We start from the raw sequence: 20,304 nt of genomic DNA, 5'->3' as shown, positions 1-20,304 counted from the left end.
CACCTCCATATCTTGGAAACCAGTGTCTCCCTCCTTGCTCATGCATCTGTCCTTACAACCAACATAAAATGGACTACCTCTCTACTCCCTGTGTGTTCCTTGGTTACAATTCTTCTCATATAGTCTGCCACTGTCTTGGCCTCTCTACCAACCGCACGTATATTGTTTATCATGTATGTATCGATGAATCATCCTTTCCATTGTGTCATGGTCTATGATAGGTCCCCATCTAACGATGTCTCCCTCTCCTTCCTCTTCCCTGTGGGCTGCAGTCCCCATTACAGTTCCTTCATCGTGGGGTCCCTTACCGTCACAACCATCATCACTATGGTTGCCATTATTGCCCTCCCCATCCTCCTCTCAGGAACCTCAAATGCCCGTCCCCTTAGCCTCCCCCTTGGTCACCCCATCGTCCTCTCCTCCTCCTCAGAATCGAACCCTTCAAAACCTCTACAACATGGCCTCTCCATCTCCATCCCCCACTGGCCTCTAGCTTATTCCTGTCCTTGACCCACCTGCCTTGCCCCGTAGGTTAGCACCTCCACAACGCCTTCACAGTGTGAACCTTTTCTTTTATGGACCTACCCTACCCCCACATGCTATGGTTATTGATGCTTTCTCTATTGTTGAGGCTACATGTTTTTCACATGCCACAGCTTCCTCAGAGGCGAATAGGAATGACTGATGAGTTCAATGCTCTTATTAAGAATGGAACCTATCTTCAGTCCCCCGGTCTCCATTCATAATTATAGTTGGTTGTAAATGGGTATAACGCATCAAGAGGAAAGCCGATGGCTCCTTAGAGCACTACCAGTCCCGTCTAGTCGCCAAAGGGTTCCATCAATAAGAAGGCTTAGATGACGCTGACACATTTAGCCTTGTCATCAAGTCAACTATAGTTCACTCCATCCTGGCCATTGCCGTCTCTCAGGGTTGGCATATTCGTCAACTCGGCAGTCACAATGTCCTCATGCATGGTATTTTAAATGATGAGGTCTACATGGTTCACCCTCTGGCTTTAAAGTCTCTACCCGGCCCAATCATATATGTTGCCTGCATTATTCCCTTTATGGCCTTAAGCAAGCTCCCAGGGTGGTTTTCCAGGCTCTCACAATTCCTGTTAAAGTTTGGTTTTCAAGCATCTTGCACATATCCATCTATATTTATCTACAATCATAATAGGGTGACTGTCTACGTTTGAGTGTATGATGATGACATCGTCGTCACTAGCAACAACTCTGATCAACTTACTACTTTGCTTGGCCAATTAACATTTGAGTTTTCTATCAAAGACCTTGGGACCCTGCACTTCTTCCTAGGCATTGAAACTCTTCCTCATTCTAAGGGTGTCCTTTTATCCCAATAGTGCTATATTTGTGAAAGTCTACAGCACGTTGTGACTGTAAACCCATCCTCACGCCCATGGTCACCACAACCTCTGCGTTGGATGCAAGGGCTTTCTCTAATGTAACTAGGTATTGCTCCATTGTTGGAGCCTTGCAGTATGTTACCCTCACAAGGCCCGATGTGTCATTTGTAGTTAATAGGGCCTGCTAGTATATTCACCCCCAACAGTCTCATTGATCTATAGTTTAAAGAGTCTTGCGCTATTTGCAACATACGCACACTCACGGTCTCCTCATTGAGCGCTCTATTGACATTCGCCTCCAAGCTTATTCTGATGTAGATTGGGCTCGTAGCTTTATTGATTTTTGTTCTACTAGGGGTTTTGTGATATAGCTTGGTCCGATCTAATCTCTTGGAACTCCAAGAAAAAAAGGACTGTGGCTCGCTCTTCCACTAAGTCTGAGTACAAGGCTCTTGCTGGTGCATCTGTTGAGTTGATCTGGTAGGAGTCTCTATTTAAGGAATCGGGCTTTCCCATTCGTGGTTTGACGATCCTCTGGGGTGAGAATATTGGCGCCACCTATTTGTCTGCCAACCTTGTGTTTCATGCTGGCACCAAGCACGTGGAAATTGATTTCCACTTTGTGCATTAATGCGTTGCTCGGCGTCAACTTAGTGTTCAGTATATCTATACAGATAATTAGATTGAAAACTAATGTTTTGACAAAGGCTCTATCAACGGCCCATTTTCAATTTTTATGTGATAAGCTGAAGGTCCGCTACTCCGACCCTCCACCTTTAGGGGGTGTATTGACCATTATGGAAGTTACCACCTAATAGGAAACTCTAGATTTGATTTAGCCTTGATATAGAAAGCTTAGCTGGTTGTGGTCTCTTGTATAGCAATCCAGATCACTTGTGATATAGAATTTCAGTCAATCTCTACTTTCCATAGTAGTGTGGATCGGCTAGGGGTCTAAAGTAGCATTATATAATTCTAACACTCCTGCATGTAAACTGCCATATGATATTTATCTCCCTAAATCAATAAATTTCTTTTGATTGTTGGTTGTTTCTTTCTCAAGGTTTAAAAACCCGTAATCGAACAAGGAATCATTCTCCATCGAATGCTATTTGAATCAGATGGGAAGCTAGAGCTCGAAATAGGCCAAAGCTCTATAAAATAGATTTTGAAAAAAAAAAGAAGCAAAGGTTTTCACACATCTATGATTCTTTTGACTCGTTGATTGTAAAGTCTTAAGTAAATTTCACTGATATTTAGCTATTTTATTGACTAAAAGAAGAAAAAAATCATTAAAAAAAAAAAAGATATAATTGCATTCATGGCCTATTCAAAAGAGGTGGCAATTTGAGAATTGAGTATGCTGAGTTGAATCCAGATCCTCTCCAGTGGTTTGACTGCTCATAGAGGCATTCGAAAGTTGAGAGGGTCCAGGCACACACCCCAACACATGGTCAAAATCGGCATAATCATATCATTTATTGATATTAACATGTTCATAGTTACTTCTTTTCAAAAAAAAAAAAAAATTCATAATTATTTCTTACCAGAAAAAAAAAGTTGTTCATAATTACTTTTTATTTTTGGTGAACTTCCATAATTACTTTATCTTAGATGTGTATTGATTTAATATTTCATAATTAAGTTTCCTTTCAAGAGATCTAGCATGATATGTATTAGTTAATTCCCTCAAACTCTCTATAAAATGAAATCAATCCTAGACCATGTTCTTCAACTTAAGAGTCTCAACAAAGACAACAGTTTTCCATCTCCTTTCCCAGTTAAGTGATACAATGGCTCCCCATGGACAAGTCAATCCTAACCAAACTGTAGTAACCACAATAGCTTTTCTGTTTTGCATCCTCATATCAATTAACATTGCATGTGCTACAACCTACACAGTTGGAGATAGTTCAGGATGGAATTTCAATGTTAGGGATTGGCCTACTGGGAAGACATTCACTGCGGGCGACACACTTGGTATTGTGTTTCTTGTTCAATGATTCAACATATCAATCCTATGTTTAATACTATCACTTTTTACATGAGTTTTTTATTCTATTTAGATTACTAAATTGATGTGTGTACTTGTGCGTGATTCAGTCTTCAAGTACAATCCGTTAGTGCATAATGTGGTGAAGGTAGACATCGAAGGCTACAATAATTGTGAAGTTCCCCAAGGTGCTAAGGTCTTCACTAGCGGAAATGATTCGATTGCAGTGTCAGTGGGACATAACTATTTCATCTGCGGTTTCCCAGGGCACTGTAATATGGGATTGAAGATTGACATCAATGGCGCCACAAAAGCTAATTGAAGATTATTTTTTTTTTCTTTTAATGGATGATTTATGAACTTAAGTGGAGATAAATTATCCGAAAATAAAAACGTTTACTTTCATGCTTATCCTTTTAAATTGTCGGTTGTATTCATAGACTTAGGCTGCGTTTGGTAGTTATCCAGAAAAACGTTTCTGTTCTATGGAACCAAAAAATAGAATAAAACGTTTGGTTTCAACTTAGTGTTTTTTGGTTTTTTTAAATGAAAAAGAAAAAGAAAATGCTAGAAACACAAAATGATGGAATGAAAAAACTTTGTTCCGTCATTTCGGTTTTGTTCTAAATATAAAAAAAGTGAGCAACTAGGGTAATCATTCCTAAAAGAAGTTCACCAAACAAAATTTTTTTTTTTTAAACGGCATTTTGACACAAAAATTGAAAATTTTATTTTTTACACGAAAAGTCATTTCTAGAACTGAATGACTACCAAACGCAACCTCAAATATTCTTACCAAGGATTTAGTTATCAGTATTAGATCGGTACAAATTGGTCCATATATATATTTTTACGATTTTATCCCTGAAATGATACTCCTAATTGATCTGGATTGATCAAGTATCAATATCGGTCTCAACCAATACTGATATGATAGGACCAATACGACCAATTCAATATTGTTACATATCATGGGGTGGGGAGTATATGCAAAAATGCAGCCAAGAGGGGCGAAACATTGGGGAAGAAGAAGCCGGACTTTCATGGCCATAGAGGGGAAGTGGGGTTAAAATACCAAAAAATGGCCCAAAATCAAGCTAAGGGGCATGGGCATGGGCTTGGTTGGACCGTACAGGGGCAGCATGGGCTGCATTCTAATTAGTAACTTATGATTGGTCCATAGAATTGAGAGATCCTTATATTGACCATAGGACCATTGGTGTTGTCATTGTTGTCAAGACAATCAGTGAATCAACACACTCACGTGAGAAAGAATGCATTGCTTATTTGGAAGAGCAAGATAGACCAATGTCAAAAAAGAGCACAGGGTGCAAAGGAAAAATAAGTGTGCATAAGGTATTATATTAAGGCGGTGACTTCACGAGTGGTTTCTGATGTCCTTCATTGGGAATGAGAATTTATAGAAGTTAAACATTATAAGTTAGATATCTAAATTAACTTTCTAATCATTCAAGAATCAAATCAATCTGATAGCAGGATTGGAAGTTATGGCTTGATTATCAGATGTAGCGTGTGTACTTTATAAAGTTATTTTTTCACATACATCAAATTGAAAGATCTAATTTTGTGCACTTGTTCTGAGTTAATGTTGTACTAACAAAAGTTATCACTTTTCGAGTCAGCCTTAATGTAGCGAAAGAATCAGGTTGATCAGAGTTCACTTGATGGCATTCAAGGGTTGTGAGAAAGCTCAAGAAAGAGAAAGAGGAGAAGAGGTAAAACATTCATTGCGAAATTAGGCATGTCAAAATTGGCCCAGTAGATATAAAGGTATATATTTTGATGTGGACCCTTAAATTCAAAAAATGAATAAAATATATACATAAAAAATTAAGCCGTGCCAGGACACCAAGTGTGCACCTACACGGCTGGCCACATAAAGACTCGACCCTGGCACCCCCTTAACGACCCAACCCCATGCCCTTGTTACGTGGAAAGCGGATCAAGTCCTCGTACGAGAATCATTCTCATACGGTGTTTGATCTACGCTTGGATTCCACTCAAAATAAAATCCAATTAAAAGAAGAGAAAGATTAAATGGAGTCCAAGTGTAGATCAAATATCGTACGAGAATGATTCTCTTACGAGGACTTGATATTCTTTCCACATAATAAGGGCATGAGGTTGGGTCGTTAAGGGGGTGCCAGGGTCGAGTCTTTGCGTGGCCGACTGTGCAGGTGCACACTTGGGGCCCGTTTAATAATGATTCCAGAAACGGAACCAAAAGCGTTTGACAAAATTGTTTCATTTCACTTGTTTTCAGAAATTGAAATTGAAATTGAAATTTCTATCTATTTATGGTTCTAGAAACTCCTTAGACAAAACAAGTTGAACTTGTTTCTGCGTTTCTGGAAACGACTACCATCAACGAAAATCCAGTGCTTGCGTTCGGGAGAACTCATCTCTGAATGACCTTAGTAAAGAGTCCTTGTACTCTGCGTTCTATGGGTGTCTGCAACTCCTTCACAAGCATTTCCTCAGTTCGGCATCGTCGGAGTTTCATGACGCCGGTCAGATTGCACGTCAAGCAGGCAAACTTCACTGGATTTTGGACATCTTGATCGATCGCCAAATTGCGGAGGATTTCATCAAGACTTGGGCATCTCAGGGGCATTTGTCAGAAGCCCAACATAGGATTCTTGCGAAATCCTCCTCACCACCACCACCTATGACCCTTTAGTCGCCTTCGTTGCCGCCCTCGCTGGATTTCTTGTCAGAATCCTTGGCTTGGTTGGTACTCCTCCTCCACCTCCTCTCACCCTTCCAATCTCAATGAAGCTGCCTTGTAGGGGAGCCATCTTATCAGGGCAGAAGTATTAAGCTATCTTGCAATTGGGGTAGAGATTGATGGCCTGGTAGGCTCCTCTGTCGCCTACACTAGGGAAGAAGAAGTGGGGTGACGATTGGAGAAAGGCAGGTCTATCTGCTTGGACAAACGAGGGCAATTGGCCTCAACTCGAATCTTGCGGGTCTGGAAGTCATCGGAGTTGCCTTCCCACTTGTGGTGCTCCTAGAGGTGGAAGACAATGAGAGACTCTGTGCAACGGTAGGAGCCAACGTGGAGGTAGTTGAACCGAGTGGTGATGGGCGATTTCTGGTGATGAGCCAACGTGAAGGTTCTCCGAGCAACTTCAATGGCGGTCCATCGATTAAGCACAGAAGAATGGAAAGAGATATTTTTCCATTATATTCTTTTAAAAAGAAAAATCTACAAGAAACGTTTCCAGAAACAAGGTTTATCAAACACCTAAAAATCCGTTTTTGTTCCAAAAAATGTGAATTTATGTTTCTGGCGTTTCTAGACACAGAAATGGCAGAAACGTTATCAAATGGGCCCTTGGTGTCTTGGCACGGCTTAATTTTTTATGTATATATTTTATTCATTTTTTGAATTTAAGGGTCCACATCAAAATATATACCTTATTACCTTTATATCTACAAGGCCAATTTTGACATGCCTAATATAGCAATGAATGTTTTACCTCTTCTCCTCTTTCTCTTTCTTGAGCTTTTTCACAACCCTTGAATGCCTTCAAGTGAACTCTGATCGACCTGATTCTTTCGCTACATTAAAGCTGACTCAAAAAGTGATAATTTTTGTTAATGCAACATTAACTCGAAACAAGTGCAAAAAATTAGATCTTTCAATTTGATGTATGTGAAAAAATAACTTTATAAAGTACACACGCTACATCTGATAATCAAGCCATAACTTCCAACCCTAATATTGGATTGATTTGATTCTTGAATGATTAGAAAGTTAATTGAGATATCTAATTTATTATGTTTTGAACTTCTACAAAATCTCATTCCCAATGAAGGACATCACAAAACACTTGTGAAGTCACCGCCTTAATACAAAACCTTATGCACACTTATTTTTCTTTTGCACCCTGTGCTCTTTTTTGACATTGGCCTATCTGGCTCTTCCATATAAGCAATGCATTCTTTCTCATGTGAGTGTGTTGATTCACTGATTGTCTTGACAACAACGACAACACCAATGGTCCTATGGTCAATATAAGGATCTCTCAATTTCTATGGACCAATCATAAGCTACTAATGAGAATCTTATTCATTAATCAATTGGTAGTATTCCATATATATATATATATATATATATTTTATATAATCCAGTTCAATAGAGACACATATATGTACACCCACACTTGTGTCTTGAACACTCTTAGAAAAAACGCATTTAACGTTTTAAACATGCTTTCGTTTTTTACCGTTTAAAACACGTTTTACCGTATGCTTTCCAATGATACTTAAAATAATAGCAAACTTCAAGCGTTCCCGTTCTAGACACGTTTAAAACTCGTTCTTGTTTTTATGGGGTTTTTTAAGACTTCATTTTTGAATATAATGTCTACTTAATTGACCATTTATCTCTCTTCCGAACTCTGATCGACCTGATTCTTTCACCAACTTGAAACTAACGCAATGAACTATATTTCTCATAATATTATCTTCAACTCAAATTCAATTCACGGACCCCAAAATTGAGCAATAAATTAACGTATTTGTTGAAAAATATTTCTGAAGTGATGACTCATAACTATAACTGAACATATATCACTTCGAGAGTCTGTTGACTATGTTGATAATAATGAACAACACCAATAACCCAGTCACATTGCTCAATAAGACTTTGGACATGTGTGGTGTATGAATTTAGAATTGGTGTTGGATGATATTCAATGATATGTCTTAAAATTTATAATGAGACATGGGATGTATAGGCATTAATGTTAGATATTGTAGTTGTTTTAAACACTAGATGCAGATATTCATATAATAATTCTTTAATTTATATGAGTATACTATCGTTTTTTTAGTCCCGTTTGTTTGAAATCTACACGTTTAAAACCCATATCATCCGTTTTTCCATTTTTACCGTTCTCTATTTTTTTGACCGTTTATTTGATTGTATCATTTGAAAAATTTTACTGTTTAAAACCTATACCGTCCATTTCCATTTTTTTGTCATTCCCATTTTTGCTAACTATGGTCTTGAATGAACATTTCTAAGAACACATAGTGTGACGACCATATAAAACATAATGCCTGATTCCATCCCTGTCTATGACCATGTTACAATGTTATATCAGTCATATGGGGACTGATCCCATATCCATTTTAAAAGAGAATGGATTTTTATTTTTTATTTTCATAAAATAAGATAATTGATGTGGATTAATATAATCTTGGATTCCTTCACCTTATAAACAGATTTATTGTATATGGATTTGATGGATATACTTTCTAACATATTCAATCTTTGTTACTTGCCATCAACTACTGAATATCTTAGTTGTTACCAGCAGTTTAGGTTTAAAAACTAGATATTGCGTATGTGATCAATCAGCCTCCATGAATCTTATCAGCCAAAATTCTTCAGGAATCAATTTTGTGTTGGGCCCATACTCAGACTATAATCCACACAGAGAGTTTCTGTTCCAATGCTAAGGCTAGAATACGCATGTGGAGCTTTTGCGCCAACTTTTGAATATTTGAGCGTTGCGTCTACTCAGTTATTTTGTCGTTATTTTGTCGTGCAAGAAGCAGGACTGTAGAGATTTTCTCGGCTTATTTGGCAGTAGAGAGAGAGAGAGAGAGGAAATCGTGGCGACCAAAAACTATTACATCTCTTCCTGTCTCTTCGCTCTCCTTGATCCACTCGGTCAAAGGGTTTCTCTCTCTTGGTTCTGTATTTTTTTCTTTAATTATAACTATGGAAGTCTTAATTTTATATGATTTCCGCGTTTAACCAAAATCTCCAACGGCAATAAAGCCTGGAAACCCAAGGATTCTCCCCAAAACCCCAAAATTGGACGCACGTCTTCCTTGAGACACCTTCACAATGATTTGGGGGTTCTTCCCCTTTTTATCCGGAGTTCTTCAAGGGAAACCCTACCATTTTCTTCTCCGCTCATTTCATTCCCAAACATGGCTAACATGGCTGTCCGTCGTGAGTTTTTCTTTTCTTGATTCTTTCTTAGGATTTTTTGAGGTCTTTCGATTTCCTGATGGACCCCCGCTTCTGGGTTCTCACTCTCTTGCCGTTTCTGTGATTTGGAACTCATGTCACAACCTACCAGGGGTGGTCTCGGCGTCTGGCTATTCTTGTCTTTGGTGGGTCTTTCCCCTTTTCCAAAACTTGCCCTGTTAAAGCTTCAGAGCTACCTATGACTCCCCCTGTTTTCATGGTCTTTTAACAGAACAGAAGTGAAGCCTAGCCGAGACCTTTGGTATTTTGATCACACGGTTTACACCAGGTTCTTGAAGGAAGTTAACTTGATTCAGTTTTGCATTCTGACCTTTGGGTAATTGGGTTTCTGAGACAAAGGGGTTGTGCTGCGGGTCTCTGAGTTAATTACTCTTAAAGATCCAAACATGAGTTGCTTTTCGTGTTTTTCATCCCATGAAAGGAGAGGATCCAAGAAAGTAAGCCCCAGCAGGAGGAGTCAAAGCCCTGTAGCCCATAAAGAACCAGCACCACCACCACCGGCTGCTGCACCGCAGGGTAAGTGTTCTTAACCTTCCTCTGCCTCTGCAACTGTTAAACCTTTGGTTTATATAACTACTCCTTGAATTTTGTATACTATGTGGTTTGTTTGTCAGAGGAGCTGTTTTTGAATTTTGAGAGAACTCCCCATTTTGCCGTTCACATCTTTTCTTCTGAAATTTTGACAAATTTTCTTCAGTATTGTCAAATTTCTTTTGATTATAATTTCCTCACTCTCCCCATCGACATTCAAGATTTAGATTGAAGAGATACACATCAACATAGATGTTCACATTTCTAAATCATCCTTTTATTTTGAGCGGTTGGAGCTTTTCTATGCCTCGGTCCACAATTTAATGTCTCTAAATTCGTGAGAACATTCCCCCTTAGTTCAGAGTTGGGAACTGTAATGGATTCTGAAAGAAATGTGTACCCACTACCCAGTGCTCGAGGCTTCCACCACTGCAGGGTCTGGGGAGGGTTATAATGTATGTAGCCTTACTCCTACTTTGTAAAGCGGCTGTTTCCCGACTTGGACCTGCAACCTGTCATGGCTTCTAATGAAATATATTTGTGTATGTGGAGACAATTGAAATGTCCAATATGTGAAATCAATTAACTCAAAACATGAAGGAGAGCTTCTTCCAGCATTCTCTTTGTTCAAAAAGTTAACATAATTTCTTTCGATATGGAACAATCACAGTTTTAACCAGCACTTTTGACAGGTCAAAACGAGTTTCTTTTTCTTAGTATTAAATCCACTGGACTGGGATTGTTAAATGGATGGCAAGAAAATAAAATTATAAACCAGAAAAGAAAGCTCATCTGTGTTCTTAACATGTGAATATGAAGTGGACCAAAATGAAGCAATATCAAAATTCAGAGGATTATGTTGGCCTTGGTCTGAGAAAATTTTCAATGCTACCTTTGTTGTTCAATGGATACTTAGTGCTACATTCTTTCTCATGCAGAAAACAAAACAAAAACAACAGCTAAAACAACTGATAAAACGGAGCCTGCTAACAAAGCTGCAAACACTAACATTGCAGCACAGACTTTTACTTTCCGTGAGCTGGCCTCAGCAACGAAGAACTTCCGGCAGGAATGTTTAGTGGGTGAGGGTGGATTTGGAAGAGTCTATAAGGGGAAACTCGAGAATACTGGCCAGGTGTCTCTTCTCTCTCTCTCTCACACACACACACACACAAACAGAAGTGGAAACATTTTATCACCATTTTTTGGTCATTGTGATCAGATTGTAGCCGTGAAGCAACTGGACAGAAATGGATTACAAGGAAACAGAGAGTTTCTTGTTGAGGTTTTGATGCTGAGTCTCCTCCACCATCAAAATCTGGTCAATCTCATTGGTTATTGTGCTGACGGAGATCAGAGACTCTTGGTGTATGAGTTTATGCTATATGGTTCTCTTGAAGACCATCTACTTGGTACAGTCCTCTTGTTTCTCTCATTTCTTTTGAGCTTAGAACAAATTTTTACAATTACTGGTGGTCTTCAAGTAATATACTGTGTATTCATTGTAACTACTGTATCCTTTTTATTCCTACTTAGCAACTGAACTTCCAATTTTAATTTCCTAATATGTCTAACAGTTGTCTGGCCACAGTATTTATCAGTCCAACAAAACTGCCTTAAGTTTTCAACTTTTGCACTGCAGATATTCCACCAAACAAAAAACCACTAGGATGGTTTACAAGAATGAAAATAGCTTCAGGTGCTGCTAAAGGTTTGGAGTATTTGCACGATAAGGCCAACCCTCCTGTTATATATCGAGATCTGAAATCATCCAACATCTTGCTAGGCGAAGATTTCCATCCAAAACTTTCAGATTTTGGCCTTGCCAAGCTTGGACCTGTTGGAGATAAGACACATGTGTCATCACGTGTGATGGGGACATATGGTTATTGTGCCCCGGAGTATGCAAGAACTGGTCAGCTGACATTGAAGTCGGATGTATACAGTTTTGGAGTTGTTTTATTGGAGCTAATAACTGGACGAAGAGCCATTGACACCACAAGGCCAACAGAGGAGCAAAACCTAGTTTCTTGGGTAATTCTCATTCTTATCATTTGTTTTCTTTCTTTTTCTGCTCAAGTTTTTTCATGATAAGGGGCCCTTCCACCTGATGGGTCCAGGGTCAGTAAACAGAAAGGGTAAAACCCAACCTAACAACAGGACCGATGGTACTGATTTACAGCAATGAAAACTCTTCTTAACACCAGCAATAAAGTAGTATTAAACTTGACAATCAGACCAACAGAATAGGGAACCAAATCAAGATTAAAACACAGATCTAGGGACTGATCTGACAATGCAATAGTACAGTTGCCGTAATGGCCACCTGCTATCCAAATTAGTAACTAAGAAAACCCTTGATCCATAGGTCAGAGTACTGTCAATATGATATAAAACAGAAATTAACAAACACAGTTAGACATCCCCACACCACACTACGCTTGCAACATTAAACCAGAAACTGAGTTGACAGACTATCCCTCAAAATAGAAACTTATCAGGAGCAGAAGTAATAGCCCCAAGGCCAACACTGATGGGCCTCAACTCCCAGTCAAACGTAGGGTATAGGGTGGCATTCAACTCTTCAAAAACATAGCCACATCTGATAGTTAGATCATTGCTATGAATGTGATTCAAAATTAGAAACATAAGACTCAGATTTAGAAACTTAATAACACAGAAGTTTATAGTCATTGGATGGCCTTAAAACTACCGTCGAAGGTGGCCATGGACATGGTAAACAACATACTAGAAGATGGGCTTCAGTTAATGGATGATGAATAAATATCACTGCTTGAAGTTTGCTGCCAAAATCCTTAAAAACAGTAGTGAAGCAGGATATCCCTCAGAGTGAAATCAAGCACGTTATAACAGTTGAGTTATTGGTCTCCCATATCTGATACGTTGGATCACTTGAATTAGGACCAAAGCACCCAAAGTACCCATATTACATGAACTCTAACAACTTAAATAGTGTCCAATAAGGGCTCAGGCGCCTCCAACAGATCACAGTTACAGAGTATAAAACAGAAACTGAAAAGGAAAAAAATTAGAGAAGGGGAAGAAGTAGGAGGGGGAGATGACCAAGGTCTCACTTATGGCCTTGGTCACTCTCTCACTGACCTTGGTCTCTCACCATGGCGAGTCTAATAGAATACAAAAAATAAATAAATAAATAAAAAATAAAAATTTCAATACTTCGAGTCTTGGGGTGTTAAGTAGGCAGCCCCTCTTTTATTGATATACAGAAATTGGATCCCTCCTTGAGTGGGAAAGGAGATCTCCTTACCATATGGCAACCTTCTAATTAGAAAATAAATACAGAAGAGAATCTAACAACTCAACTCTGCCTTATCCGAGCTAAATAACAAAATAGAAATGATCCTTAAATTAATAACTGCATAAAATATAATAAAATATATTAAAATATAATCTAAATAAAACTAATAAAACTCCCCCACACAAGGACTGTCTAGCACAGTAGTGGGCCTCAATCTGGCCACAAAAGTGGACTAACAGCTGGCCCAAAGGTCTTATTAATGGGCCGGACTCGATGGGCTGATTGGTGCAGCCTTTCTCTTTTCTTCAAGCTCCACCGACATGCATCACCACAGTTGGAAATGATGGGAATGAAATCATAGGCCAGTTTTCTAGGAGATAGGAAAATTAATTTTGTAGACCCTATAGAGGTTGGATGAGTCAAGAAAGTTATGAAGCCATCCCCCTTACTTTTTCTAATAAGCAATATACTGTTTTCTGTTGGTTGTGCTTCCATCAAATTAGATTGATAGTTTATATTTTGGGCAAGTGGCTTATTTTTCTGTCAGAACTTGGCAGGTAGGGTATGTGTGTATGTGTGCCTGAATTTTCCTTTTTCCATTTCCGCTTAATCTAAATTTGATTAGTTTTGCATGGAATCGATTGGCATACAACTTTTATATCACAACTGAGATCTATAACCTTATGGAACTTGTGGTTGCAACTTGCAAGTCAGGTAATTTCAGGGGTCCTTTTTACTGGGTCTCTCAAAGTACATTTCATGCCAGAAACCATCCCCTCCCCTGCCACCCCCCCAAAAAAAAGTATCTTTAAATGAAAATAAAGATGTCAACTTTTTCTGAGGATTTCCATGTGGGAAAGGTACATTTTTCCCCCAGAAATTAATCATAATCTTCTGCCTGAGATACAACTACAGAATCTGTCTCCAAGACATAATGTTAAGTATTTGACACATCGTAGCTTGCATGCATCTGACATAAGTAATTTTTTTTTCCTGCAGTTAATGGCATTACTGTGCCACAACTAAGGCAGCTTAAATCTATCATTCATTATTTATTTATCCATATATCCTGTGCTATAATACTTTCGTTAACCAGTATTGTAGATGCATTCGAAAACCAGATATCCGGGGCTGCTATTATTTCAGCATAATTAGCTGTCCAAACCTGAAATGCTGTATCACATCTATGTCTACGCTCAAAATCAATAGTTTGGAACTAATTCCTGTTATCTTGAGTAATGAATTGCTGCTTACTTGATCTCATGGTTGTTTCTCTAACATATTCCTTCCTCCAACAAAAAGGGAAAAAACGAATTTTGTTTTGTATTACGATATCCAGTGGTTCCTTCTTTCATTCTCTTTACATGGTTTCCTACTTCCCTAATAAACTCAGAACCTGGACAAGATCACATTATAGATAATTTAAACTTACCTTGGTGAATACCATACTGCATTGGACAGGCACAACCCTATTTCAGAGACCCAAAAAATTTCCCAGAGATGGCTGACTCACTCCTTCAAGGGGACTTCCCAGTGAGAAGTTTGAATCAAGCAGTTGCAGTAGCTGCTATGTGTCTTCAAGAGGAAGCATCAGTTCGCCCCTTAATGAGTGACGTTGTCAGTGCTCTCAGTTTCCTATCAGTGGCTCCTGAAGAGCGAGTACCTTCACCTTTTCCTGTTTCACATTCACCATCTGAGGAGAAAACACCAAGTGAGTATGAGGAGAAATCACCAAGTGAGGATGAAGACAGTGCAGAAGAACGTCAACGAGCTGTAGCAGAAGCTATGGAGTGGGGTTCAAATTCAAGAGAAAACTACAATAGAGGTCGGGATGGAAGTATTTCTTCATTGTAAAATATATCCATCCTGTCCTCTGATAATGATGAGTATACCAAAATTCATTCATGGTCCTTTCCTCTACAAATCTCTTATTTCTCTCAGTATAAGAATCATATATTGGTCAAAAGGTAGCACTAAGTGATTAACCAAGGATCAATCTATACATGGGAAACAGGATTTCAAGTGAGGTTCACTTCTCCGGCCATTTTATGTCTACTCCAAGTTTTGTGAAAGGTAGATGAATCAAAGATTTCAAGTGAGGTTCGCTTCTCCGGCCATTTCATGTCTATTCTGAGTTTTGTGAAAAGTAGATGAATTTGATACAACTTGGTTTTGGATTCCAACCCAGCAGTGCATCTGTTGAACACTCAAATGTTACCTTGAAACCATAGCATGCGAAGTTATGCATGCATAATTGCACCAATGGGCTACTCTTATTGGCACATTAGCCGGAAAATGAAATAAAATAATAAACAATTGTTTGTATTTATATGAATGTGTGTGTTATTTTTTCCAATACAAGTCGAACTCCAGAACAGCAATTAGGTGAATGGCTTTCTTGATTATTACTGATAGATGTTCATCTAAGTACTAAACCCCATATTCATTTATGAAGCTGTTTCTCATCTTGAGAATAACATAAATTCATAGCCTTCCATAAACCAAACCCCCTCTCCACCACCCCAAACAAACAAACGTTTAGGATTGGTACAGTGTTTTATGGTAAATTGAAGAAAAACAAAAGAAGCCCAGATTTTGCTTAATAATGCTTTTGTTTTACAATGCTTATCGAGGAAAACTATATGTAGTGATGGTTGTTTAAACAGTGGTTGTAATGAGTAATGACCCTATTTTGATGGACATGCTAAGCAGCCTGATTGAATCTGGTATGAGCCATCTTCTTCCCAGTGACATCCCTCTCTTTTTCCTCAACTCTGGAAATTTTTATCTTCCTTAAGGTTTCTATCTCTTTGCTACTATCCTGTGATATCTTTTTCTCTTCTGCATTCACCTACATCCCTAATTTAATGCAACTTCCCAATAACTTCTCTCTGCAGCTTCCTGCAATCTCTTACTTTGAGTTCTATACTCATAATGGGGATACATCCATTTGTTTTGGGGTTTTAGGTTCCTTTATCATAGTTAAGGTTTCATGTGTGCATCCACCTTGCAATGCTTGTACGTAAATATTTTACCCGATCAAAAATCCGAGCTGAACTGAGAGTCTGATCATATTGTAATAAGAATTTTGAGGCTTGCTTCATCCCCCTCCCCCTGTAGACTAGACTCTGGAGATTATTAGAAAGCTATACACCTTGAAGGTGATGAGAAGCTTGTGAATTGTATCTTACTTCAACCATGGAGTAGAAGCAAAAAATTAGAATATGTTAGAAAAATTCATTGAATAAATGTTGCGCAAAACTTCCTAAATACCAGTTACTCATTACACGAGAGCCATCCAGAGTTACATTACTCCTTTGCAAGCAAAAAACTTTGAAGATAGAGTGCCTCTCAGAAAAACAATGTTTCAATGAACTATGATTCATTTCAGAGTTAACAGCATCAATTTTGAATGTGGATATTAGTATGGCAATGCTAAGGCACCGTTTGATAGTGTTTCTGTTGTTTCTGTATCTAAAAACAATAGAAACGGCTTTTCACGTTTCCAAAAACAAAAATAGATTTCTTGGTGTTTGATAAACCTATTTCTCGAAACGTTTTTTGTAAACATAATGCCACTAAAAAACCCAATAGTATCATTGGATGCCCAAAAGGGAGAGAGAGTTCGGTTGCCTCTTTTTAGGTTTAAATAGTTGAGAGATTAATTGGCACAACAACTTTTTTTTTTCTCTCAAATTCATTTCTAGAAAGACTTGTTTTGTCAAAGTTGTTTCTAGAATTGTAAATAGGCATAAATTTTAATTTATGTTTCTAGAAACGGGTGAAATGGAACAACTTTAGCAAACACTTTTTTGACTGCTTCTCTGTTTTTTGGAACAAGAAAATACAGAAACGGAACGTTGTCAAACGATGCCTAAGTTTTCAATCACAGTTCCACTTCCCAGCCTCTTATTTGGAATGAAAGAACCTAAATAAACTCCAGGATAGCATGAAGAAGAGTTAAGGCAGTAATTTAGACAGCTTTTGTAACCACAGATCTTTCAATTGTATCTCAAGATTCATCATCAACTGAGAGAAAGTAACTGTGAGGAAAGGGATTGGAAAATGTCCTCCATAAGTTGATAGCTAATGAGATACATGCTCCATGGTTGGTCGAGATGCTGGATCACTCAAGCATTTCAATGTCAGGGTGGTAGGAGGGTTGGAAGAAATTTTGAACTAAAAAATTTTGATAGCTTCTACTATATAGAAGAGCCCAGTAAGGGAGATGCAATAGCACTTCATTGGAAGGGTTCAAACTTGTTTGGAAGAATAGACAAAGACGAACGAGGTCCAAATCTAGTTTTGGTCATGTAAGGTATTTATTTATTTGATATTTATATCATTCTTAGGATTCGTTGTTATTAATTAGGAGTTTGACTTCAAGATAGATACGATTTGAAGTTTGTCTTCCTTTATATATACACAACCATTCTAGTGGATAGATTGAATGAATTGAATACTTCGAGTTTTGTGCCATATTTCCCTCTCCTCCTCGCCTCTATATTATTATACCCTTCTTCTTCCTATTTTTCCATCTTTTTTTCCTCTTCTTATGTCACACCCTGTTCCACACAGAACCATACCAGTGATCGAGTTAACCCCTGTTAACCCAAAACTTGTCAGGATCACATGACGTAGTAACCACAGCACAACATACACACACATACACTATAAACCGATATGATTCTGTATATCAGCGGAAGTCTTACATGTATTTATCTGTAAATTCCCCAATACTCTTGATACCAAAATTATATTACATAATATCTTTATATATGGGCCCGCAAGAGTAGTATATACACAACAAATACAATTTAAATATCAAGAGTATAAAAGGGGTAACATTTCAAAATAATAAAAAAGAGTATCGATATGGTATCAATGTTGCTGACCCGCAACACAACTATCGCACGGGCACTTGGCCCCCTGCCCAAGATCTTCAGGGACCCACCAGTCCTCGACTGAAAACTCCACGGTGGGTCCCGGCTCTAGCTCCTCAACCAGATATCCTAGAAGATCATCTATAATGTTGTGCACACATGGGATGAGCTCACTAGCTCAGTAAGTGAAAAGAAAGACCACACAAGTATTCGCAATACAAATGAACCTATATGCATGCAATTCATTTTATTATCTTAATCCACCTAGACAACAATTCTAAGTAATAGGTTACGTGCTACTCGCAATCGCAGTGCGCGTATGCCCTGTGTCTGAGTCGCGAACCCCATCCAACGATACGCCCATAGGGTTGCCAGAGAAGGCCAGCATTGGTATCGAAAAGTAAAATGGGCCTTGCCCTGCATTAATTTAAAAACAGTACGGTTGACCCTCTGTTATATCACTGAAATTGCCGACATGATATACCCAACACCTAAACCCCTATTGAGAAGGGTCATAGCACAGGGATGTGTCAATCCTAACCGCATACTCCTATGTGAGATAGTACGATTGAATCGGTCCATTGTGTCCCATACCACGGGCCACCAATGCATTTGTGTCCAAGCCGTCTACGACATCTAGTCTAACAAACATCAAAATCAAAAGTTATATTCACCCATCTCACATCACGGATCAAGAACATGAATTTAACAATTAAAGATATAAACATGTTAAATCATAATTGAATTTTATAGTACACACATCAATGCATGCAATTGCATTCATAGATGACTAGTCTACACAATAATAAATGATGACATAACTAGTCTACAACCAGAATGACATGATGCAATTGCCTCTTCCCACTTACTTATTTATGTATGATGATCACCCTTGGTACGAGGTAGATCCGGCGTATAATGACTCGAGTTCTAGTGTAACCTATCATAAAAGAGTTAGGTTTAGTATACCGCCACTTTAAGGTCATAACCAGTGAGGTTTGATGTAATACCCTACTTCTTAAACCAGGTCTGATTTCGCAGTTGAACCGGTTTAACCGTGCAGGGACCGAGCCAGAGGGAGTTAGAGCGGGTTCCTTATGGGCTATGATGGCAAGGGTGACCTTAAACACCGGCTGACCCGACAAGTCCGAGCTAGTGCCAGAAGAGACGGGAGTGCCCAAGCCGTGTACATGGATCTACCATAAGGCCATGTACGGATAAAGCAGGTATTATAGCCATATTTTAAGGTATATACATATGCTACATCGTACGCCAGGGGTGGGGTTCGCGCTGAGGCCCGGACTCGATCAAAATCCCAAGTTTGGCCCTCAGGTGGGCGGACAGGTGGGTGCACCCACCCACCTGAGTGACCCATCCATGTGTACTATTCACTTATTCAGGAATTATATATATAGCTTTATGTTTTTCTTTTCTTTTCATTTATGACACCGGTACGTTGGTGAGAAGAGTAAAGAGGAGAGAGAAAAGAAAGGGAAGAAGAAAGGAAGAGAAGGAAGAGGAAGAAAAGAGGGATTTTAGCGGCGCTGAAGCTTGATCTTCCCATTCCGGCGCCGGGAGAGTGATCTTCAACTCTAGATCTACATTTGGAGGTAAGCAAAGTCGGGTTCTGTGAGCATTCACCATACCCAAGCTTAAACCCTTGATTCGAGTAGGGTTTCTTGAGATCTTGTAAATCCCCTTTGAAATGATGAATCTAAGGGTTAATAGATGATTTATGTGTTGATCTTGAAGGATTTGAAGAGATATTGACAAGGTGGAAGAAACATTGTGGGTTTGAAGTGATTTGGAGGGTTTGAAGATGTTTTTGAGCAAAGAAGGTAAGATGGTTTCCCATCACTTGAATCTAATCTAGATCTAGGTTAGAACCATCCCATAAGACCTTGAAGGTGTGAAGAATGGGTTGGAAAAAGCCCCATTTGAATCCCCAAAGAATGGAGAAAGTTGAGAAGAAACGGCTGTTTTCCCGCCAAGACTGGTGGGTGGAACCGGTGGGCCCCTACCCTCCTGTGGGCACCCACCTGAGAGGGCAGGGGCCTTCGGGTACAACCGATGGGCCCAACCGGCTGGCCACCCTACCCGCTGGTCCTAGCAGGGGCCCCCTACCCATCGGTCCAAACCGGTGGGTAGGACAGTTGGCCAGACAGCCCACCTGTCTGACCCACCCGTGTGGCCCCGAAGGTGATTCTTACGTCC

At 39.1% G+C, this 20,304-nt stretch overlaps 2 protein-coding genes across 3 annotated transcripts; both read left to right on the top strand.

Annotated features, from left to right (window-relative positions):
• Positions 1-3,093: 3,093 nt before the first annotated feature.
• Positions 3,094-3,773, top strand: LOC122079466 (basic blue protein-like). The gene is made up of 2 exons (XM_042646005.1): positions 3,094-3,349; positions 3,473-3,773. Exons 1-2 carry the CDS (start codon positions 3,094-3,096, stop codon positions 3,682-3,684), a joined length of 468 nt encoding a protein of 155 aa, XP_042501939.1. The 3' UTR covers positions 3,685-3,773.
• Positions 3,774-8,921: 5,148 nt separating this feature from the next.
• On the top strand, positions 8,922-15,536 carry LOC122074572 (probable serine/threonine-protein kinase PBL26). 2 transcript variants are annotated; one of them, XM_042639457.1, is made up of 6 exons: positions 8,924-9,521; positions 9,608-9,912; positions 10,866-11,062; positions 11,150-11,339; positions 11,570-11,961; positions 14,669-15,536. In XM_042639457.1, exons 2-6 carry the CDS (start codon positions 9,783-9,785, stop codon positions 15,059-15,061), a joined length of 1,302 nt encoding a protein of 433 aa, XP_042495391.1. In that variant the 5' UTR covers positions 8,924-9,521; positions 9,608-9,782; the 3' UTR covers positions 15,062-15,536. The 2 variants fall into 2 exon arrangements, with proteins under 2 accessions (XP_042495400.1, XP_042495391.1); XM_042639466.1 differs by having other exon boundaries at positions 8,922-9,912; positions 10,944-11,062.
• The last annotated feature ends 4,768 nt before the right edge of the window (positions 15,537-20,304 follow it).

Source organism: Macadamia integrifolia, chromosome 1 (assembly GCF_013358625.1).
Source record: "Macadamia integrifolia cultivar HAES 741 chromosome 1, SCU_Mint_v3, whole genome shotgun sequence".
Lineage (NCBI taxonomy): Eukaryota > Viridiplantae > Streptophyta > Magnoliopsida > Proteales > Proteaceae > Macadamia > Macadamia integrifolia.
This window is presented reverse-complemented; position numbering and strand designations above follow the sequence as displayed.